Source organism: Miniopterus natalensis, chromosome 18 (assembly GCF_054644295.1).
Source record: "Miniopterus natalensis isolate mMinNat1 chromosome 18, mMinNat1.hap1, whole genome shotgun sequence".
Taxonomy (NCBI): Eukaryota; Metazoa; Chordata; class Mammalia; order Chiroptera; family Miniopteridae; genus Miniopterus; species Miniopterus natalensis.
The window spans coordinates 40,008,483-40,032,456 of NC_142098.1; the positions used below are offsets into that span (position 1 = coordinate 40,008,483).

General features: G+C 42.3%; 2 protein-coding genes across 2 annotated transcripts; both read left to right on the top strand.

Moving 5' to 3' along the window:
• Positions 1-4,132: 4,132 nt before the first annotated feature.
• On the top strand, positions 4,133-8,507 carry LOC107540449 (uncharacterized). Its single transcript, XM_016217219.2, has 4 exons — positions 4,133-4,682; positions 5,185-5,311; positions 5,587-5,682; positions 6,341-8,507. The coding sequence occupies exons 1-4, from the start codon at positions 4,668-4,670 to the stop codon at positions 8,359-8,361; spliced, it is 2,259 nt and encodes a 752-aa protein (XP_016072705.2). The 5' UTR covers positions 4,133-4,667; the 3' UTR covers positions 8,362-8,507.
• Positions 8,508-15,873: 7,366 nt separating this feature from the next.
• Positions 15,874-21,157, top strand: LOC107540440 (uncharacterized). Its single transcript, XM_087826878.1, has 4 exons — positions 15,874-16,915; positions 17,395-17,557; positions 17,768-17,863; positions 19,414-21,157. Exons 1-4 carry the CDS (start codon positions 16,799-16,801, stop codon positions 20,847-20,849), a joined length of 1,812 nt encoding a protein of 603 aa, XP_087683004.1. The 5' UTR covers positions 15,874-16,798; the 3' UTR covers positions 20,850-21,157.
• The last annotated feature ends 2,817 nt before the right edge of the window (positions 21,158-23,974 follow it).

Genomic DNA, 23,974 nt, shown 5'->3' on the forward strand with positions numbered 1-23,974 from the left:
CATATCCTCAAGTGAGAATTTTAAAGAACAAAGTAAAAAAATAAGGTAAGTTGGACTGTTAATTTTTTAGCTATTAAAAAATGTAGGTTGGTCCTGTCTTAGTGCTTTTAAGAGCTCTAAGTTCTAGTGAGGCTGCAGAGGAAGTGAATCTCATATTGATGGCGGGAATGGAAAATGGTGCTTGAATCTGGAAGGTAGTTTGACAATTTCTCATTATTTATGTGTACCCAAAACACAGGCACTTCTTTCCCTCCAGTGCTGTAATATATGTGACAGGTTCAGCTGGGTCCATATTTACGGTTTACAGTACTTCTTGTCTCGCCAAGCGTGGTATTTCACTTTCCACAAGAGTCAAACAGCGAGGCAACCAGATAAATTCAGGAGCTTCCCACCTTCCCTCCATCGCGGCTACTGGTTCCAAGGCGGGGTTTCCCTCTGTACGGAAGTCAGGTTGCCCAACATGGCGGCCCCCAGGGCCCCGCCGCCAGCGGACGCAGACATATTGCCTCGGAGGGGAACGCGGAAGTCGTGCGCGTTTCTTCAGGGCCTGAGAAACTCTCCGGCCACCGTAGGCAACGAAATCTCTGGGCGCCGGTTCCAGAAGCTGGTTCGCTTCGCGGAAGTGTAGCGTTTGGAGCCCCGGTGGGCTGGGGAAACAGGTGAGTGCGCTCCTGTCCTGGAAGATTTTGGATAAATTTGGGCTCGCGGGAGGTTTGTCTCGCAGGGTCCGGGACGTCACGGGTGGAAGGGGCGTGTTCTGACCCGTGAATTGTGGGCGGGGAGGGGAGGCAGGGTCGCCAAGGTGTTGGGAGGAAGCAGGCGAGACGCCCCTGTCTGGGGTCGGGGTACCTCGGGGTCCTCGGGCGATTAAGGGCCTGTAGAGACCAACGACCGCGTCCCGCCCGTCGTGGCCTTTGCGGGTCCCTCTAAGGGACGGAGGTGGCGTCTCGGGTGCTCGCGGGTCAGGTTCAGGGTCGGGCCCTAACGTGGGCTCGGGGGTGTCGGGCCCCGAGAATGGCCTCCAGGCGAGGGCGTCGGGCCCAGGTCCGGGATAAGGAAGGCGCGTGGTCAGCCCGGGGGCCCCGAGACTCCCGAGGCCGAAGCTCCGGCCGCCCGGGCCCGGGCCTGTGGCTGCGGGAGGAGCGGGGTCCGTGGCTTTCCGCGGCGCCGGCGCCCCGCGGGTTTCCTGCCGTCGGTGAGCTCGTGCGGGCTGCGGTCCGGCCGGTGGCGGACGACGCTGCTGTGAGGTCCCCGTCGTGTCCTCCGGCTCCGACGCGCCGGCCTGGGGGCGTGTGGGGCGCAGATGGGAACCTCAGGGGAGGCGGGCCCGGGGCCAGCGGCCAGGAGCCCCTGCTCCAGCCTTTGTCCGGGGCTCGGCTCGCTGCAGGGGACACAGGTCCACCCGCGCCCCTCAGTCACTCCTGTCCGGCTGCAGAGGCAGGACTGCGTCCTGGGAGGGAGACCCGTGGCCCTCGGGGCGGAAACACACGTCCGTCCCTTGCAGAGTGTGTGCCCGGCGTCTCCTCTCGCCACCGAATACGCAGCAGCGTGCAGCGGGTAACTGCGGCTCCTTTGCCTGCCGCGCACTCACACTTTCCTCTTGGCCAACAGAGGCTCCGTCTTGTTTAACACCCACCCGTCTGGGAGGGGCCCGTCCAGTGTATTAATCAGCCCTGGTCGGTCCTGGTCGCCGCGCCGGTTCCAGTTCCCATGGCTGGGGACTGAATTGCACGGAGGAGCTTAGGTAGTGGCGCATGGACTTCTACCAGCTGCATAAGTGCAAGTCGGCCTAGTGGCTTCTGGGGAACATTTTCTCCTTTAAATAGTAAATTTTTGAATCTCTTTTACCCTGTTGATGAAATATTGTCTGAATATAACTTTAAGTTTCTATTCTGCTTTCTCATGTTTATAATTTATTGTTATCTCAATGCATTGGCTCAACTCTCCAATACAACAGAACATCTGTGTCCTGTTGTCACCTGCTAGTGTCTGGAGTTAATAGTTTGAGAAATTTTCCTTTATCTTAAAGTTTTATTGATGTGCCTCTCCCAATGAGAATGAGAGTTATCCTCCAAAGTAATTTTGTGTGTGTGTTTTGAGGTGGGGTTCAGTCTTCTCCCCTGTCTTCCCCTTCCAGGATGGATATCTGAGTGTCCCAGAATCATTTTTCAAAAAAACATCCTTACCCTTTCTCCGTAGAGCTTCCTGTTTGATGTCTCTATCTATTCATGAGTCTGTTCATAGACATTTTATTTTGTTCCTTTGGCCAATTTGTCTATTGTACTGTCATAATTAAAGGCCAATTTGTCTATTGTACTGTCATAATTAAAGTAACTTTAAGCCCTCATAACTGATAGAGCAAGTCTTTCAACTTTTCTTTTAAAGGTGGATAGAGCTGTCAGTTAAGGATTTTGATTGGGATTCCATTGGGTCTATATGTACATTTGGGAGACATGACATCTTTAAAATGCTTGTTTTTCTGAGCCATCTTCACAGGCCACCTTTCCATTTATTTAATGAAGTCTGTTCAACTTTCTCTCAACATTTCATGCTACTTTTGAAATACCTTTGAAGTTCTTCCAAATGACAGTTTATAAATTTTATTTTGTTTGTTGATGGCCTGTTTGTCTGTCAGTTACTGGGGGAGGTATGTTGAGAACTTGTACCATTAGCCTAATTTGTTTATTTCTTCTTGGGTTTTGGTCCATTTTTACTGTACACATGTCAAGGCTATATTATTAGGTGCATTGAAATTGCAAACTTTTATAAGACATTGAATTAAACCTCTTACCAGTGAGTGTTTTCTCTTTCTCTGTAGTAATTTTGGGGTTTTCTGGTATATTTTGTCTGACAATATAGTTATACCAGATTATTTGTGGTGACTTGTTTTCTTGATATATCTTTTCCTAACCTTTTATTTCAAGCTTTCCATATCATTATGTTTCAGACATGTCACCTATAACAACATGTTATTTGGTTCAAAAATTTAATTGAGTATGACAGTTTTCAGGTGTTTGTATTTATTGTAATTAACTGGAATTTTTGTTATGTTTATATGTAATATAATTTTTGGTGTGTTTTGTCTTATTTATTTAAATATATATTTCTTTTATTGATTTGAGAGAGAGAGAAAGACATTGATTCTTTATTCTACTTATACATTCATTGTATGCGCTTGATTGATTCTTATATGTGCTCAGACCTGGGGTCAAACCCTAAACCTTGGCATATCAGGATGTTGCTCTAACCAACTGAGTTAAACGGCCAAGGCAATATGGTTTTTTTTGACATAGTCATCTAAGTGTGTGGTACTTGTTCCAGTTATTCTCTTTTCTGTGTTTTATTTCTATTTATCTATTTTTGCCTTGTTTGGAGTGCTTTTATTGACTTCAGAGAGAAAGGAAGGGAGATGGAGAGAAAAAACGTTGATGTGAGAGAGAAATATCAGTCAGTTGCTTACTGTATGCACCTTGCTGGGGATTGAACCTATAATCTGGGTATATGCCCTGACTGGGAATCGAAACAGTGACCTTTGGGTACATGGGACTATGCTTAACCATTTGCGCCTCACCAGCCAGGTGTCAGGTGATATTTTAAAATTATTTTCCCCCCATCTATTAGCATGAAAATTATGTACTTTAAGACAACTGTTATTGTTCATCCTGACACTAGATACTACGTACAGCCTGGAACTCTGTTAAATTCCTATGTAAGTACTTTTACACTCTTCTCTAAGAATATGGGGATCTTAAAGCACTTCAGCTTCATTTACCACCTTCTCACTTATTTATAATCTTGTGTACTTTTGTATGTATTAAAAAACCCCTAAGCCAAACTGGCTTGACTAAGTGGTTGAGCATCAGTTGTTCAAACAGGAGGTCATAGTTCGATTCCTGGTCAGGGCTGCAGGTTCAACCCCAGTAGGGGGTGTGCAGGAGGCAGTTATTGATTGATTCTCTCTCATCATTGATGTTGCTCTCTCTCTCATCCTCTCTCTGAAATCAATAAAAATGTACTTAAAAAATAAATAACTCCTAAGATATAATTATTTTGCTTATGGGACAGTGCTGATGATTTGCCCGGTGCATTAATTTTTCACCTGAAATTTGTGCAGTCACAGGGTGTACAGAACATTTGAAGAGGCACCTGAGCACACATGGTTCAAAGAGAAACAGTGCCCAGATCCCATCCTTCCATATGGTCTGCTTTGTATAGTGATTTTCCTGAGACTCACTCCTGAGGCATGGTGCAGGGATGGATGTCATTTCCCAGGTCTCCTATGAAAGTCACCCCACTTAAATTCCACAGGATAAAGGAGTACCTCCACCACAGTTAGAACCTAAGGCTTTATTGGCCAGAAGAATAAATACTTCAGGACCCCATGTAAAGGGATACTAGCAATGTTCTGGGCATTGTGCTCAGGAGCAGTGTAGTGTCTGGGCCCAGAGGAAATGTACCATCTGTTGAATTTGCTCCTCAATCCACAGGTCCTGACTCCCCAGGAGCAATCGAATCATGTGAAACAGGAAGAAGCTGCAGGGTTGAGTATTAGCATTTTCATGACACCTGACTGAAGACAGATTTATCTGAAGAGAAATTTAGAACAGACCCAGATACACCAAGACAGAGCTCTGCCATTGCCAGCTCTTTTCAGGGAACAGAAGAAAATGCTACAGGCCCAGGTGATTGGGTTTGTTTTATCCTTTCTTTATTAATGGATTTCTAGAGGCCTATAAAAAAACACCTCTGTTAATCTGAAAGGTAAACATATATACGTATATTTTTTGTCTCTCAAATATACAAATGTGGTGTTTCTAGGTTAACAAGAACATTTTCTTCATGTTATAGAAACTTCTAATTGGATGAATGTATGGATGACTGATTGCACAATTACAAAATACAGGATGGGGCAAAATTAGGTTTACAGTTGTGAGTATGCAAAATGCAGAATTTATTCCTGTATTATTTATTAATTTTGTATTATTTTTCATATGAACATCTGTAAACCTACGTTTTCCCCATCATGCATTTTACTAGGCATGTGATTATTTAACTGTATATTAAATTAAAACCTCACTTGCTATATAGATGCAGCTTATAGAGTGAAAATGAGCAGAAAGACTAACATTTCTTCCATGTCATCTAAAGGACATCACAGCATTAAACAGTGTGGTGTTGTTACAGGATCCCCTGACATTTCACGATGTGGCTGTGGACTTCACCTGGGGGGAGTGGCAGCTCCTGGACTCCAATCAGAAGAACCTGTACAGGGACGTGATGTTGGAGAACTACAGCAACCTGGTGTCAGTGGGTGAGGACAATTCCATATGTCACTCAGTGGGTGCCCTATTAGTGACTTTTCCTTTCTTCACTGCTTAACTCTTCAAAATAACTATAGTTCTCTGAAGTGGTAGAATCTCAGATCCTTGTCTTGCCCCAGAAAAGAGAGTATAATATCCCCTCACCTAATAGAAAAATCCTTGTGTTACAGATGTGAAACATTTCCCTGAAAGGTACCATTCTCCCTTCTTGACAGACCCCAGGCCAATTCAATATATCTAAGTTTTCTTGATTTTTTACGAACAGGGTATCAAGCCAGCAAACCAGAGGCACTCTCCAGATTGGAACGAGGGGAAGAACCATGGACAATACAGGATGAACTTCACAGTCTAGTCTCTCCAGGTGAGTGGATGACAGCCAGCAAGGTGGGTGGCTGGGAGTCATATTCTAGTCAAGGAAGACGTCAGAGGTATGACTGTGAATGAGGAAATTCTCCATCTCTCCACGTATGAGAACCCTTTCTCTTTGTAGAAGTTTAGAGAAAAACATCCCCCTTTTTCTCTTCTGAGCTCTGTCCCTGCCCTACTTTATGTATATCTTGTGTTTCTCCGTGTTTTCTTCATCCTAGAATTCTCAGATCTTCCTCTTTGTCCACATCCACTATGTCTCTGCTTGTTACCACCTCTTTTGCTATGAAATTTCACTTTCCAGGCTTCTCTGGAAAGACAGAACTTTGAATTCGTCACCTTTTTCAGTTTGTCTCTCTGTTGACTAGCTCCATCCTGAGACTATGTAGGACCCCTGTGCTGTCACCTCATTAGCATAAACTCGGCTGTTTTTAATGTAGAACAAAAGACACTTCTATCCCTTAGGCAATTACAAGAGTTTGACAAGCTATTGTTAAGAACTGTGCACAAAGACAAAATTTATTTCTTATTTTATAACACATAGGATTGTAACTTAACTAGTTACTTCACATGAAGGCTTTTTTAAAAAACGTTTTATTTCAAACTAGGATTATGAGAGATTACAGAATTAATCGCTGTTCTTTCTGTCCTAGAACTCAGGAAAGTTGATCATCCTCTGCAGCATCACCTGCAAAGTCAAAGCACTCAGAAGAATGTAGACCAATGCTGTGAACATAATATGTTTGCAGATATTGTTATTCAGAGCAAAGGGAAATACCTACTAAAGCAAAATCACAATATGTTTCAGATATGTGACAAACGTTTAGAATCAAATTTAAGTTTTGAAAACCAAAACAGAAGCTATAACTTGAACTCTGTTGAGTTGAATGGAGATGGGACATCCATTCTGTATGCTAGCAATGGACAATTTTACAGTGAAATCACATTGCCTGTCAGTGCCAAATCCATTAATAATAAGTCCCAGATCATCATAGAGAAAGCCCACTTATGCATTACATGTGGGAAAGCCTTCATGAAGATATCTCAGCTCACTGATCATCAGAGAGTTCACACCAGAGAGAAAATTTATGGGTGCAGTCTGTGTGGGAAAGCCTTCAACAGAAAATCCAGGCTCACTGAACATCACAGAATTCATACAGGCCTGAAACAGTATGAATGCACTGAATGTGACAAAACCTTCCTCAAGAAATCACAGTTCAATATACATCAGAGAACTCACATGGGAGAGAAACCTTATACATGTAGTGAATGTGGGAAAGCATTCATCAAAAAGTTTTGGCTCATTTGTCATCAGCGGACTCATACAGGTGAGAAACCATATGAGTGCAGTCTATGTGGGAAGAACTTCTGTACAAAGTCTAATCTCAATAAACATCAAAAAACTCATACAGGAGAGAAACCTTATATATGCAGTGAGTGTGGAAAAGCCTTCATTGAGAAGAATCATCTTATTGCACATCATCGAACTCATACAGGAGAGAAACCCCACGGATGCGGTCTGTGTGGAAAGACCTTCCATACAAAATCTAATCTCAATAAACATAAAAAAATTCATACAGGAGAGAAACCTTATATATGCACTGAATGTGGAAAAGGCTTTATCGAGAAGAGGCGTCTCATTGCACATCATCGAACTCACACAGGAGAGAAACCCCATGGATGCGGTCTGTGTGGGCAGACCTTCTCTACAAAGTTCAGTCTCACTATACATCAGACAACTCATACAGGAGAGAAACCTTATATATGCAGTGAGTGTGGAAAAGGCTTTATCAAGAAGAGTCATCTGATTGCACATTACCGAACTCATACAGGAGAGAAACCTTATACATGCAGTGAATGTGGGAAAGGCTTCTCAACGAAGGATTGCCTTATAGGACATCAGCGAACTCATACTGGACACAAGCCCTATGTATGTAATGTGTGTGGAAAAGGCTTCACCATGAAGCGTGATCTCACTGTACATCAGCGAAGTCATACTTCAGATAAACCATATATGTGCAGTGAATGTGGAAAAGGCTTCATTGTGAAGCGTGGTCTGATTATACATCAGCGAATACACACAGGAGAGAAACCCTATGTATGCAGTGAATGTGGAAAAGGCTTCCCAGTGAAAATGCAGCTGATTGTGCATCAACGGACTCATACAGGAGAGAAACCTTTTTTATGCAGTGAATGTGGGAAAGGCTTCTCAACGAAGCATTGCCTTATTGGACATCTGCGAACTCATACTGGAGAGAAGCCCTATGTATGTAATGTGTGTGGAAAAGGCTTCACCGTGAAGCGTGCTCTCACTGTACATCAGCAAAGTCATACTTCAGAAAAACCATATATGTGCAGTGAATGTGGAAAAGGCTTCATTGTGAAGAGTCGTCTGATTGTACATCAGCGAATACACACAGGAGAGAAACCCTATGTATGCAGCGAATGTGGAAAAGGCTTCCCACAGAAAAGGCAACTGATTGTACATCAGTGGACTCATACAGGACAGAAACCTTATATATGTAGTGAATGTGGGAAAGATTTCACAGCGAAGCGTAATCTCATCAGACATCACCTAAAACATACAGGTGAGAAGCCCTGTGAGTGTAGTGTATGTCAAAAAGGCTTCACCATGAAGACTGGTCTCACTTTACATCAGCAAAGTCATACTTAAGAGGAACTGTCTCTGTGCTATGAATGTGGGAAAGGCTTTAACCACAAAGAGTCATGTCAGTGTACATTGACGCACTCATAAGAAATAGAAAGTTTATATATGCAAGGAATATGGCAAAGGCTTAGTTGGGAAAAGTATACTCATTGCACATCTGTGAATTCATATGGAGAGAAACTCTATATGCAGTGAATGTGGAAAGAGCTTCATTATGAAGAGTACTGTAGGTATCCATCAGCAAACTCATACTGCAGAGAAGCCATACAAATGCAATAGGTGTGAAGGCTTCAGGAAGAAGACATGCCTTGTGCAACATCAGAGATTTCACTCAGGAAAGACTTCCTTTGCATTTACTGAATGTGGAAAATTCTCATTGAGCAAAAATGATCCATTATCCATCAGAGCATTCACAAGGGAGAGAAATCCTGTGAATCTAATGAATGTGGGAAACCTTTCGCTACAACCTCAGGACTCAATGTTCATCAAACAAAACATATAGGAGGGAGGCCATATGGGTGCAGCGATTGTGGGAAAGCTTTTGCCTACTTGTCAATTTTTATTAAATATAAGAGAGCTCACAGGTAGTTACTTTGGGGAGAGCTTCTTGCCAGTTCTAGGCCCTCAAGATAATAGTATGCAATGAAGAATAACTTAATGCAAAAAGAGAAAGAAAAAATAAGTTAATGCAAGGAACGTGGTACTGTCTTTGTTGGTCAATTATCTCATACTTTATATTGGAAAAAATTGTAAAACTCAGAGACAGTCAGCCTTGATGAAAATATTTTAGGACATTATATGTCTTAAAAATTTATACAGACTAGGAAATTCTTTAATGAGAAGTAGACCCTATCATATGTGATTAATATTAGATATCATGAGTGAATGAATGAATGAATATTTCTAATTTTGGGAAAGCGTCTGCCCCAAAGTAATACCTCAGTAGATGTCAGTTCACACGAAAGAGATACTTTTCTCTGGCAGTGAATATAGCATGGTTTGCAGTAATTTATGTTGCCTCATCGTTTGCCAGGAAATCCATGTAGATTTCAAATAACTTATGAAAACATCCAATTTGGTGGTCTTTAGCAAAACTTCAGATAACTTAGTGAAGGAGAAAAGCCTTGAATGAAAACACATTCTGTCACAAGTCTAAACAAGTAGTTTACCTCACAAGAAATTGTGGACAGGATACCTTCAGCTATAATTTTAGTTGCCTTGCCATTGACTTTATAAGTTTTAAACAGTTGCAGGTACTGTCATCATGGATTAAAGTTTAATATATACAACACAGGAGTGGTCTTATGCCTGTTTCATTATGTAACCAATTTTTGCATTTTAGTTCCAAGTTTGTGTTATTTCAGAATACTTGAAGTACTTGAAAATGAAAGTGAATATATTCATTTCATAAGGATAACAACATATCTTAATGTGTTTAACCATGTTTATAAGTAGCATCAGTGGTATATAAAATTAATATAAATATAATGGTTTTTTAAAAATAACTTTTACTTTTGAAATAAGTTTAGAATCATAAAAACTGAAATTTTGTACAGATTTCCCAAATGCCTTTCAGGTGGCTATTCCCAAAGGTAAAACCTTACATAGTCACAGTTCATTATCAAGTAGAGGAACGTGAAATTGTTACAGTGCTGTTATCTACAGGATTTATTTGTATCTTCAGTTTTAACATGATCTCAGTTTTGTTTGGTTTTTATATAGTTTGAAGAAACTTTATCACCTACATAGGTTATTGTAACCAACACCACAGTAGATATTCAGAATTTTTTGTTATCACAAACTCCCTTCATAGTCCCATCCTTTTCCCAACCCTAACTTTTGGCATCACAATTCTCTTTGTATCTATAATTTTGTCATTTATACAATATCAGAAAAATGGAGACATTTAGCATGAGCCATTTTGAAGTTGGCTATTTGACCTTGTGAGATATAAAAAATACGTATGTGCATCCTGGTCTCTGTCCACAGTACCTGGAACAGAACTCCTGAAATCCTTGTAAATTTGTAAGTGACAACAGCACTAGGAGCTTCTTTTGTTTCACTGTGGCTACTCTGGTTGGAAACTATCCCCCCCACACACATCCAGAGAAGGGTGAGAGTCTGGAAATGGAATTAATAATCAATCATGCCTATTTTAGGAACCCTCCATGAAAATCCCAATAGGAGGAGGTTTGGAGAGCTTCCAGGTGTTTGAAGACATCCAAGTATGAGGAGGGCTATGCACCCTAACTTCATAGGGACAGAAACTCCTGTGCATAAGACCCTCCCAGACCTCGCACTATGTATCTCTTCACCTGGTTGTTTATCTGTAACCTTTAAGATACTCTTTAATAAAGTTGTAAACATAAGTACATGGTTCCCTGAGTTCTGTGTCACCAGCCACTCCAGGAAATTAATTGAACAGGAAGAGGGTTTGTGGGAACCTTCCATTGAAGCCAAGACAGAAGTTGTAGGTAACCTGGAGCTCTATTACATATGATTGGCATGTGAAGTGGGGAGGGAGTAGTTCGTGATACTGAGCCCTTAACCTGTGGGGTCTGACACTGTTGTGTCAGAATTGAGCTAATATGGTGGACACGCAGTTGGTGTGGAAAATTCCTGGCATGGGGAACTCCCCCTCTTCAATACACACTCTTGGTGACCAGGAGTGTTGTGAGTGGGGCAGTAGTGAGAAACACAGGAAGAAGATTGAACTGTAGGTTTTTCCAGAACAGACCGCAAGTAAATTCAACCTAAGAGCCAGCCCCAGACTCTGGGGTTTCCCCTGCCATGTGGTCATCAGACCTCATGGAAACTGGCTGCACCCGAGGTGTTCCTGTCTAACAACTCAAGGATACGATCAACTTTGTGTTATGTTCAAACTAATTAATATCATGCATCCCATGCCTAGTTGGCCTTAGATAGGTTCCAGTCTGTAAAAAGGTAAGTGGTAGCTCTGCACTTGTGATCATCTCTTGCAAAGAGAGGAAGGCACTGGAGTGGTCATAAGACGTCTCTATTTCCTGTCACCCGGCAGTGTCATAGCAACCATTATGGCCACTCCCATTAGAAACTTTGGATTTTGCTTTATGTGGTCATAGAACCAGAGCAAGGTCAGAACTTGGGCTTCCATAAATGACCCAGAGCCCTGGCCATACAATTCTGGCCCTTTGGTGTCCCTAGCAACAGCCAAAGAAGTACTTGGGGAGACAGGACCAAATTGGAAGTAGTTTGGTATTCAGGTTCAGCCTTTGGCAGCTACCAGCAGAGTCTTCAGAGGCTCAAGGTCCGGTGAGCCTGATTCCATGTGGATCCCAAGTGAGGGGCCTGTAAGGTCGGTGAAGCAGGAATGCATGTGAATGTTGGTGTTTGGGGGTTTTATTTGAATACAGTCGCTGAAGAATCAGGGCATCAGTGTGGGGGTTTTGGTTAAGTCTCAGTCTGAAGAGATTAACAACTGAAGGTCTGATGTTCAGGACTTAATATCTCTTTTATCAAATTTGTATGCTTGGTGATAAAAAACTGGAAGGTGTGTATCAATGAACCCTGCCTGTCTTCTAGGTTAGCAATTTAATCTAAATCTAAATCCAGGAGGAGTGTCGACAAGAGTTTCTGTGGTAAATTTCAGATTGAATTTGAGGTCCCTGTTTGGGGAGTGCAAGGTTTCTCTGAGTTTAAGAACAAATGAGTCTGGAAGTTTTGAGACTCATAGCCCCACGCTAGTGAGTGTTTTGAAGCTCAGATTTTGGATGCTGGAAACATTCATTCAAGTCCCTTCTCAAGGTACCAATTAAAAATTTGACTCCTAGAGTATTTGACATCTTGCTTCTTGACATATATCATTAGTTTGGCTCAAATAAATTACTATAAAAAAATTTGTCTTGATTGGCTGGGCGTGGCTCACCGGTTGAGCATCGACCTAGGATCCAGGAGACTGGGGTTCGATTCCGGGTCAGGGCACATGCCCGGGTTGCAGGCTAGGCAGCCAATCAATGACTCTCTCATCATTGATGTCTCTCTCTCTCTCTCTCTGCACTCAATAAAGATATTTAAAAAATTAAATTAAAAATAAATAAAAAGTAAATAAGTCACCATATATATCTTGGTATACAATTCACTTGATGTGGGCTGGTCTTAGTCCGTTTAAGAGCTCTACAGTAAATTATAGTGAGGCTGCAGAGAAAGTGAATCTCACGTTGACGGTGGCAGTGGAAAATGGTGCTTGAACCTGGCAGGTAGTTTGGCAATTTCTCAAACACAGGCACTTCTTTCCCTCCAGTGCTCCGAAATACACGACCGGTTCAGTCGGGCCCATATTTACCGTTCACAATACTTCCTACTTGTCTCGCTGAGCTTGAATCTCCGAAATATACTCACTTCCACAAGAGTCAAACTGCTGGGGAACCAGATAGATTCAGGAGCTTCCCACCTTCCCGCCATCGCGGCTACTGGTTCCAACGCGGGGGGGTTCCCTCTGTACGGAAGTCAGGTTGCCCAACATGGCGGCCCCCAGGCTGCGCCGTAAGGGGAGGCGGACATATTGCCTCGGAGGGGAACGCGGAAGTCGCTCGCTCGCTCGCTTTTGTGCTTTTTGTCCTTTTCTTTTCTTTTTTTTTTTTTTTTTTTGGTCCTCCTGTGTCTTTAAAGGCCTCAGATCCCATTCGGCCACCATAGGAGACGAAATCTCTGGGCGCCGGTTCCAGAAGCTGGTTCGCTTCGCGGAAGTGTAGCGTTTGGACCCCCGGTGGGCTGGTGAAACAGGTGAGTGCGCTCGTGTCCTGGAAGATTTTGGATAAATTTGGGCTCGCGGGAGGTTTGTCTCGCAGGGTCCGGGACGTCACGGGTGGAAGGGGCGTGTTCTGACCCGTGAATTGTGGGCGGGGAGGGGAGGCAGGGTCGCCAAGGTGTTGGGAGGAAGCAGGCGAGACGCCCCTGTCTGGGGTCGGGGTACCTCGGGGTCCTCGGGCGATTAAGGGCCTGTAGAGACCAACGACCGCGTCCCGCCCGTCGTGGCCTTTGCGGGTCCCTCTAAGGGACGGAGGTGGCGTCTCGGGTGCTCGCGGGTCAGGTTCAGGGTCGGGCCCTAACGTGGGCTCGGGGGTGTCGGGCCCCGAGAATGGCCTCCAGGCGAGGGCGTCGGGCCCAGGTCCGGGATAAGGAAGGCGCGTGGTCAGCCCGGGGGCCCCGAGACTCCCGAGGCCGAAGCTCCGGCCGCCCGGGCCCGGGCCTGTGGCTGCGGGAGGAGCGGGGTCCGTGGCTTTCCGCGGCGCCGGCGCCCCGCGGGTTTCCTGCCGTCGGTGAGCTCGTGCGGGCTGCGGTCCGGCCGGTGGCGGACGACGCTGCTGTGAGGTCCCCGTCGTGTCCTCCGGCTCCGACGCGCCGGCCTGGGGGCGTGTGGGGCGCAGATGGGAACCTCAGGGGAGGCGGGCCCGGGGCCAGCGGCCAGGAGCCCCTGCTCCAGCCTTTGTCCGGGGCTCGGCTCGCTGCAGGGGACACAGGTCCACCCGCGCCCCTCAGTCACTCCTGTCCGGCTGCAGAGGCAGGACTGCGTCCTGGGAGGGAGACCCGTGGCCCTCGGGGCGGAAACACACGTCCATCCCTTGCAGAGTGTGTGCCCGGCGTCTCCTCTCGCCACCGAATACGCAGCAGCGTGCAGCGGGTAACTGCGGCTCCTTTGCCTGCCGCGCACTCACACTTTCCTCTTGGCCAACAGAGGCTCCGTCTTGTTTAACACCCACCCGTCTGGGAGGGGCCCGTCCAGTGTATTAATCAGCCCTGGTCGGTCCTGGTCGCCGCGCCGGTTCCAGTTCCCATGGCTGGGGACTGAATTGCACGGAGGAGCTTAGGTAGTGGCGCATGGACTTCTACCAGCTGCATAAGTGCAAGTCGGCCTAGTGGCTTCTGGGGAACATTTTCTCCTTTAAATAGTAAATTTTTGAATCTCTTTTACCCTGTTGATGAAATATTGTCTGAATATAACCTTAAGTTCCTGTCCTGCTTTCTCATGTTTATAATTTATTGTTATCTCAATGCATTGGCTCAACTGTCCAATACAAAATTGGGAAAGTGGGGTTGTAGTGGACATCTGTGTCCTGTTGTCACCTGCTGCAGTGTCTGGAGTTAACAGTTTGAGAAATTTTCCTGTATTTTAGTCTTATTGATGTGCCTCTCCCGTTGAGAATGAGAGTTATCCTCCAAAATAATTTTTTGTTGTGTTTTGAGGTGGGGTTCAGTCTTCTCCCCCATCTTCCCCTTCCAGGATGGGTATCTGAGTGTCCCAGAGCCATTTTTCAAAAAGACATCCTTACCCTCTTCTCTGCAGAGCTTCCTGTGTCATGTCTCTATCCATGAGTCTGTTCATAGACATTTTATTTTGTTCCTTTGGCCAATTTGTCTATTGTACTGTCATAATTAAAGTAACTTTAAGCCCTCATAACTGATAGAGCAAGTCTTTCAACTTTTTTTTAAAGGTGGATAGAGCTGTCAGTTAAGGATTTTGATTGGGATTCCATTGGGTCTATATGTACATTTGGGAGACATGACATCTTTAAAATGCTTGTTTTTCTGAGCCATCTTCACAGGCCACCTTTCCATTTATTTAATGAAGTCTGTTCAACTTTCAACATTTCATGCTACTTTTGAAATACCTTTGAAGTTCTTCCAAATGATAGTTAATAAATTTTATTTTGTTTGTTGATGGCCTGTTTGTCTGTCAGTTACTGGGGGAGGTATGTTGAGATCTTGTACTATTAGCCTGGATTTGTTTATTTCTTCTTGGGTTTTGGTCCATTTTTACTGTACACGTCAAGGCTACATTGTTAGGTGCACTGAAATTGCAAACTTTTATAAGACGTTGAATTGAACCTCTTACCAGTGAGTGTTGTTTCTCTTTCTCTATAGTAATTTTGGGGTGTTCTGGTATATTTTGTCTGACAATATAGTCATACCAGATTATTTGTGGTGACTATTTTCTTGATATATCTTTTCCTAACCTTTTATTTCAAGCTTTCTATATCATTATGTTTCAGACATGTCACCTTTAACAACATGTTATTTGGTTCAAAATTTTAATTATGATAATTTTCAAGTGTTTGTATTTATTGTAATTAACTGGAATTTTTGTTATGTTTATACTTAATATAATTTTTAGTGTGTTTTGTTTTATTTACTTTTTAAGTATATTTAAAATTTTTTTTAATTGATTTGAGGGAATGATACATTGATTCTTTGTTCCACATATGCATTCACTTGTTGATTCTTGTATGTGCTCTGACCTGGGATCAAACCCACAACCTTCGCATATCTGGACCACACTCTAACCAACTGAGTTATGGAGCCAGGACAGTATGTTTTCTTTTGGAACAGTCATCTAAGTGTGTTGTACTTGTTCCCATCTTTTCCTTTTCAATATATTATTTCTCTCTTTCTCCCCCACCCCCTTGTTTTGGAAGATTTTTTTACATATGTTTTTATTGATTTCAAAGAGAGAGGAAGGGGGAGAGAGAGAGAGAGAGAGAGAGAAAAACACATTGATGTGAAAGAAAAATATCAGTTGGTTGACTCCTGTATGCACCCGACCTGGAATTGAACCCATAACCTGGGCATGTGCCCTGACTGGGAATATCGAAACGGTGACCTTTGGGTACATGGGACTATGTTCAACCATCTGAGACACACCAGCCAGGGCTCAGGTGATATCTTAAAATTGTATTTCCCCCGTCCATTAGCATGGATATTTTGTACTTTAAGACAACTGTTAGTTTTCATCCTGACACTAGATATTCCGTACAGCCTGGAACTCTGTTAAATTCTTGTGTTAAATAGTATTTTAACACTCTTTTCCGACAATAAAGGGGTCTTAAAGCACTTCAGCTTCATGTCTCACCTTACAATTTATTTATACTCCTGTGTGCTTTTCTTTTGTATATATTAAAAACCCCTTAAGATTTAATCATTTTTGCTTATGAGAGAGTGCTGATGATTTGCCCAGTGCATTCGTTTTCCACCTGAAATTTGTGCAGTCACAGGGTGTACAGAACATTTGAAGAGGCACCTGAAGACACATGGTTCAAAGAGAAACAGTGCCCAGATCCTCTCCTTCCATATGGTCTGTTTTTACTCCTGAGGCTTGGTGGGGGATGGATGTCATTTCCCAGGTCTCCTATGAAAGTCACCCCACTTAAATTCCACAGGATAAAGGAGTACCTCCACCACAGTTAGAACCTAAGGCTTTATTGGCCAGAAGAATAAATACTTCAGGACCCCATGTAAAGGGATACTAGCAATGTTCTGGGCATTGTGCTCAGGAGCAGTGTAGTGTCTGGGCCCAGGGGAAATGTACCGTCTGTTGAATTTGCCCATCAATCCACAGGTCCTGACTCCCCAGGAGCAACTGAATCATGTGAAACAGTAGGAAGCTGCAGGATTGGGTATCAGCATTTTCATGACACACCTGACTAAAGACAGATTTCTGAACGGAAACTTAGAGCCGACCCAGACACACCAAGACAGAGCTCCCCCATTGCCAGCTCTTTCCAGGGAACAGAAGAAAATGCTCCAGGTTCGGGTGATTTGGGGTTTGTTGTATTGTTTCCTTTCTTCATTAGTGGATTTGTAGAGGCCTTTGCAAACCCATGTCTGTTAATCTGAAAAGTATACGTATATGTGTATATCTTTTATCTCTCAACAATATGAATGTGTTTCTAGTTAACAAGAATATACTTTTTCCCATTATAGAAACTAATAATTGCATTAATGTATGGATGACTGATTGCACAATTACAAAATACAGGATGGGGCAAAATTAGGTTTACAGTTGTGAGTATGCAAAATGCAGAATTTATTCCTGTATTGTTATTTATTAATTTTGTATTATTTTTCATATGAACATCTGTAAACCTACTTTTTCCCCACCATGCATTTTACTAGGCATGTGATTATTCAACTTTGTATTAAATTAAAGCCCCACTTGCTATATAGATGCAGCTTATAGAATGAAAATGAGCAGGAAGACTAACATTTCTTCCATATCATCTAAAGGACATCACACCAGTAAACAGCGTGGTGTTGTTGCAGGAACCCCTGACATTTCACGATGTGGCTGTGGACTTCACCTGGGGGGAGTGGCAGCTCCTGGACCCTGATCAGAAGGACCTGTACAGGGACGTGATGTTGGAGAACTACAGCCACCTGGTGTCAGTGGGTGAGGACAGCTCCCCTGTGTCACTCAGCAGGTGCCCTGTTAGTGACTTTTCCTTTCTGAGCTGCTTATCTCTTCAGAATTACTACAGTTCTCTGAAATGGTAGAATCTCAGATCCTTTTTTTGTTTCTCTAAAATATAACATTCTCTCTTTTTGACAGACTCCAGCCCTATTCCATATGTCTAAGTCTTCTGTCGTCTTTCACAAGCAGGGTATCAAGCTGGGAAACCAGACGCGGTCTCCAAGTTGGAACGAGGCGAAGGACTGTGGACAAGACAGCATGGACTGCACTGTGTACTCTGTCCGGGTGAGTGGGTGAGAGCCAGCAAGGTGGGCAGCCAGAAAGTCATCTCATCAGAGAAGGCATCAGAGCTGTGACAGTGAATGCGGAAACTCACACCACTCCTTCATGTATGAGAACCCCTTTTCTTCATAGAAGTTTAGGGGAAAACATCCCCCTTTTTTCTCTTCTGAGCTCTAACCCTGGCTTATTTTATTTGTATCTTGTTGTTTTGCGTAGTTTTCTTCCTCTTGGACTCTCAGATCTTCCTTCTCTTTGTTCTCAGTCACAGTGTCCCAGCCTGTGTTACCACCTCTTTTGCTATGAAATTCCACTTTCCAGGCTTCTCTGGAAAGACAGAACTTTGAATTCATCACTTTTTTCTTACTACTGGGCCTCCCTGCTCTGTATGAAAATAGTGATTTCCCTCTGTAACATCCAACCCCACCTTGAATGCTGTGTCCCGGTGATAACCTGCTTTTCATGGTGCATTTATGTCATTTTTTTGCCCCTCTCCCTTCAAGGTTTTTAATACTCAATTCTAATCACTCTTAAAATTTTCCTCAATTCCCATGAATTAACCTCTTTCTGTTCTGTAAAATGGATTCGCAAATTGACTTCTCCCTCAGTATTGTCTAATGTACGCTTTCTTCCTGTGTATTTTACTCATGGTCAGGGCAGCTGTCCTCTGACTTCTTATTTTGTGTGTGAGAGCAGGAATCATCTTCCCTTTATTTTTTTTTAATTTAGTTTCTCTTTCCGCACTAGACATTTTAAATTCTACCCATCCTGGCATCACCTGGGATGTTCCCCAAATGCTGACCTCTCTTCTTAAAGGTCTCTATTCTTTCATTTGATGAATAAGAAAAGATCTCTACATCCTACATGATCAAGATTGTTAGCTGGTGTCTTGATTATAGAAGTTTTTGCCTAAATTGGAGATTCATGCTTTAGGACAGTTAGGTTTACTTTAGAATGAAGACGAATGTCAAGTTTTTGGACTATGATAACTCTCAGTAGTCTCTTATGCTCAACTGGAAATCAGATCCTGACGATCCACATCCTTATTCGCCATGTATTTGTTCTGTGCACCTGGGTCTGTGCTTTTACCTTTAATTCAACATGTTTTGAAACGCAGTCTCATTTTGTAGTCTTTTTTTTTGAAGAATTGATAGGATCCACACTATAGGCACATGGATGGGTTCACTAACCCTGCAGCTGATCAGATCTAGTTAAGAGTTTTTATAGAGCTTTAATCTCTAGGCCTTTTCTCCTTTCCCAGAGGTCAGTGGGTGGGATTGGAAGTCCAACCTTTTAATCAATTGGTCTTTCTAGTAACTAGCTCCATCCTGAGAGTATGTAGGAACCCTGTGCTGTCACCTCATTAGCATAAACTCAGCTGTTTTTACTATAGAACAAAAGATACTTCTGTCACTTAGGAAATTACAAGGGTTTTACAACCTCAATGTCAGTAACTGAGGACGAATACCATATATATTTCTTATTTTACATGCATAGGATTGTCACTAAATAGTCACTTCATGTGAAGGCTTTCTTACTGTTCTCTTCTGTCCTAGAACTTGGGAAAGTTGATCACCCGGTGCAGCATCACCTGCAACGTCGAAGCATGCAGAAGAATGTGGACCGATGCTGTGAACATGATATGTTTGCACATATTGTTAAAAAGGGCGAAGGCCAATACCTACTAAAGCAAAATCATGGTATGTTTGAATTACATGAAAAACTTTTAGAATCAAATTTAAGTTTTGAAAACCAAAACAGAAACAATATCTTAAAAAACTCAGATGAGCTGAATACAGATGGGACCTCTATTTTGCATGCTAACCAAGAACAATTTTACACTGAAATCACATTGCCTGTCAGTACCAAACCCATTAATAATAATTCCCAGATCAACATAGAGAAAGCCCACGTATACATTGAATGTGGGAAAGCCTTCGTGAAGATGTCTCAGCTCACTGATCATCACAGAGTTCACACTAGAGAGAAACCTTATAGGTGCCATCTCTGTGGGAAAGCCTTCCCCCAAAAATCCAAGCTCACTGAAAATCAGAGAATTCATACAGAACTAAAATCGTACAAATGTACTGAATGTGACAAAACCTTCCTCAAGACATCACAGTTCAATATACCTCAGAAAACTCACATGAGAGAGAAACCTTACACATGTAGTGAATGTGAGAAAGCGTTCACCAAAAAGTCTCGGCTCATTTATCATCAGCGAACTCATACAGGAGAGAAACCCCATGGATGCACTTTATGTGGGAAGACCTTCTCTACAAAGTTCAGTCTCACTATACATCAGAAAACTCATACAGGAGAGAAGCCTTATATATGCAGTGAGTGTGGGAAAGGCTTCATTGAGAAGAGCCGCCTTATTGCACATCAGCGTACTCATACAGGAGAGAAACCCCATGGATGCAGTTTATGTGGGAAGACCTTCTCTACAAAGTTTAATCTCACTACACATCAGAGAACTCATACAGGAGAAAAACCTTTTTTATGCAGTGAATGTGGGAAGGGCTTCTCAATGAAGCACTGCCTTATTGGACATCAGCGAACTCATACTGGAGAGAAGCCCTATGTATGTAATGTGTGTGGAAAAGGCTTCACCATGAAACGTGATCTCACTGTACATCAGCGAAGTCATACTTCAGAAAAACCATATATGTGCAGTGAATGTGGAAAAGGCTTCATTGTGAAGAGCCGTCTGATTGTACATCAGCGAATGCACACAGGAGAGAAACCCTATGTATGCAGTGAATGTGGAAAAGGCTTCCCAGTGAAAATGCAGCTGATTGTGCATCAACGGACCCATACAGGAGAGAAACCTTATATATGTAGTGTATGCTGGAAGGGTTTCACAGCGAAGTGTAATCTCATTAGACATCAGCTGAAACATACAGGAGAGAAGCCCTATGTATGTAATGTGTGTGGAAAAGGCTTCACCATGAAGACTGAGCTTACTTTACATCACCAAACTCATAGTTAATAGAAACTGTGTATGTGCAATAAATTTGGGAAAGGCTTCATTATGAAGAGTACTATAGGTATACATCAGCAGTCTCAAACTGCAGAGAACGCCTACACATGCAATGAATGTGATGAAGGCTTAAGGAAGAAGACGTGCCGCATACAACATCAGAGATTTCACTCAGGAAACACTTCCTTTCCATGTATTGAATGGGACATACTCCTTCAGCAAAAATTATCTCTACCCATGGGAGAGAAACCTTATGAATGTAATGAATGTGGGAAAGCCTTCACTGCAAAGTCAAAACTCAGTGTTCAACAAAGAAAACATACAGGAAGGAGGCTATATGGGTGCAGCAATTGTGGGAAAGCTTTTGCCCACTTGTCAGTTGTTGTGAAACATAAGAGGTTTCACAGATAGTTTCTTTGGGGAAAGCCTGGTGCCTTTTGTAGGCCCTCAAGATAATAGTATGAAATGGAGAATAACTTAAAGCAAAAAGAGAGAAAAAAAGAATAAATTAATGCAAAGAATGTGGTATTGTATTGATCAATTACCTCATATTTTATATTGAAAAAGTTTACAAAACATCTCAGATACAATCAGCCTTGGTGAAAATATTTTAGGACATTATATGCCTAAAAAGTGTATTCTGAGGTAAATCCTATGAATGTGACAGATGAGGAAATTTTTTAGTGGTAAGTAGACCCTATTATATATGATCATCAAAGATTATGAATGGATAAATAGTTCTAATTGTGGGAAAGCATCTGTCCAAAAATAAGACCTCAATAGATGTCAGTTCACACTAGAGAAATACTTTTCCCTGGCAGGAATATGGCACGGTTTGCAGTAATTTATGTTGCCTTATTATTTGCCAGAAGTTCATGCAGAAATAACTCGTGAACACATTCAATTTGGTGCTCTTTTGCAAAACCTTAGAGAACTTAATGAAGGAAAAAAGCCTGAATGAAAAACCATTCTGTCACAAGTCTGAACAGATAGTACACCTCCCAAGCAATTGTGGACAGGATACCTTCAACCATATTTCTACTTACCTTGCCTTTGATTTTATATGTTTTAAACACTGGCAATTACTCTCATCCTGAATTAAATTTTAATATATACAACACAGGAATGGTCTATGCCTGTTTCATTATGTAATTAACTTTTGCAGTTCTTTCGTTCCAAGCTTGTGTTATTTCAGAGTACTTGAAGTACTTGAAAATGAAACAATATATTCATTTATAAGGATAACATATTTTAATGTGTTTTACCAAGTTTATAACTAGCTTCAAGTGGTTTATAAGAGTAATATAAATACGTTTTTTCTAACTTTGACTTTTGAAATAAGTTTAGCATCACAAAAACTGAAATTTTCTAGAGATTTTCTAAATGCCCGTCATGTATCTACTTCCAAAGGTAAAACCTTACATAGTCACAGTTCAGTATCAAATAGAGGAAAGTGAAATTGTTACAGTGCCATCAACTACAGGATTTATTTGTATTTCCAGTAGTTTTTGTTTGTTTTGTTATGTATACTTGAAGGAAACTATCACATATGTAGTTTCTTTTAACCACAGTAGAAATTCAGAATTATTATTTTTTTTTGTCACAAACTCCCTCAGGCTACCTTTTCAGTCACATCCTTTCCCCTACCCTAGTTTTTGGCGTCACAGCTCTCTTTGTACCTCTAATTTTGTCATTTATGTAATATTAGAAAAATTGAGTTATTTATCAAGTATCCTTTGAGATTGGCTATTTGACCTTGTGAGATATAAGAAAAACATTCAGCTCCACCCCACACATTTAGAGAGTGGAGAGGGCCTGGCTCCTGGCACAGAGCGCCTGACACCCTTGTAAATTTCTAAGTGACAACAGCACTAAAAGCCTTTTTTGTTCTGAGAGGACTCTGGTCTGAATTTTCAGCTCCACCCCACATCTTTACAGAGGGGGGAGGGCCTGGAAATAGTTTAAGATCAATCATGCGTACTCGAGGAAGGGTCCATAAACCTCCCCATAGGAGGGTACTCAGAGAGCTTCCAGGTGGAGAATACATCCAACTACGGGGAGGGTGATGTACCCCAACTTCATGGAGACAGAAGCTCCTGTGCTTGGGACCCTCCCAGACCTCATGCATTGTATCCCTTCATCTGTTCATTGTAACATTTTTTTGGTGGGTTATTTTGGTGTGTGTGTGTGTTTTAAGAATTTTTATGAGTTTATTTGAGCCAAACTGTGGACAGTTGCCTGGAAGCCTGAACTTCAATGGATTGAGATAATGCTCCGGAGAATGGCAGTTTTGCACCTTGCTTTATAGATTTCAATCAAAAGAGGGGACATAATTAGGTCACATGAAATCTGTTAGTGACCGATTAGGGAGGTGGGAGAAAAAGCGGGGAAACCTCTGGGATTAGATAAAAAGTAAAATGATAGACACATACTTCTTTTACATAGGTGAGTACAGGATAGTTAATAGTCAACAGTTAACAATATATCAATAACAATGAGAAGATTCCTGGTCTCTGCCCTGGTGTATTGAGGCCCCGGAAAAGGGAGAAACTAGGGAAATTACTTTGTTTTACAAAGGCATGTGATATTCAGCTACATTATCTCAGATGCAAAAGAAAACCGGCTTAGTTAGGGTGAAAATTAACCTTTGTGAAGGAAAAACACTGCCTTAGGGCATGACTACCCACCATAGACTGCTTTTAGTTACAAAGTTTTAATTTCAGACCATCCTTTGTGGTTATTTTTGGTCTCGGAGTTTCCAGGCCACCACACACGCCTGCCTGGAGCTTTTCAGGTTTAGTATGTGGCCCCTTTTTGTCCACACAGTCCCCTTTTGGTCATAAATCAATCCAAAGGGTACACTGATGACCAATCTTTTGGTCAGATAATAAGGTCCCATGGTGCTAGGAAGGCTCATTACTAAGAAGTCTCAGGTTCAGCATTTGTCTTGCCGAACAGGGTGGACCACTGGGGATGGGGCAAGACCATAACCTTAGATGGCATTCAAGGTCAAATTATTATAAATAGTAAGAAAGGCAGGTAAATGGGAGGCAGTCAGGTTCTATATTTGTCCTTATAAAAAATATTCTGGAGTATTTCTAATTTTTGACTAATGACCAGAGTCTTCTTATTGC

Excerpts from the sequence above, each read along its gene's own strand:
- LOC107540449 (XM_016217219.2), top strand. Across the intron at positions 5,312-5,586 it reads CAGCAACCTGGTGTCAGTGG|GGTATCAAGCCAGCAAACCA; the intron begins GTGAGGACAATT and ends TTTTACGAACAG. Across the intron at positions 5,683-6,340 it reads TCACAGTCTAGTCTCTCCAG|AACTCAGGAAAGTTGATCAT; the intron begins GTGAGTGGATGA and ends TTTCTGTCCTAG.
- LOC107540440 (XM_087826878.1), top strand. The coding sequence starts at position 16,799 with ATGACACACCTGACTAAAGACAGATTTCTGAACGGAAACTTAGAGCCG. Across the intron at positions 16,916-17,394 it reads AACAGAAGAAAATGCTCCAG|GACATCACACCAGTAAACAG; the intron begins GTTCGGGTGATT and ends TATCATCTAAAG. Across the intron at positions 17,558-17,767 it reads CAGCCACCTGGTGTCAGTGG|GGTATCAAGCTGGGAAACCA; the intron begins GTGAGGACAGCT and ends TTTCACAAGCAG.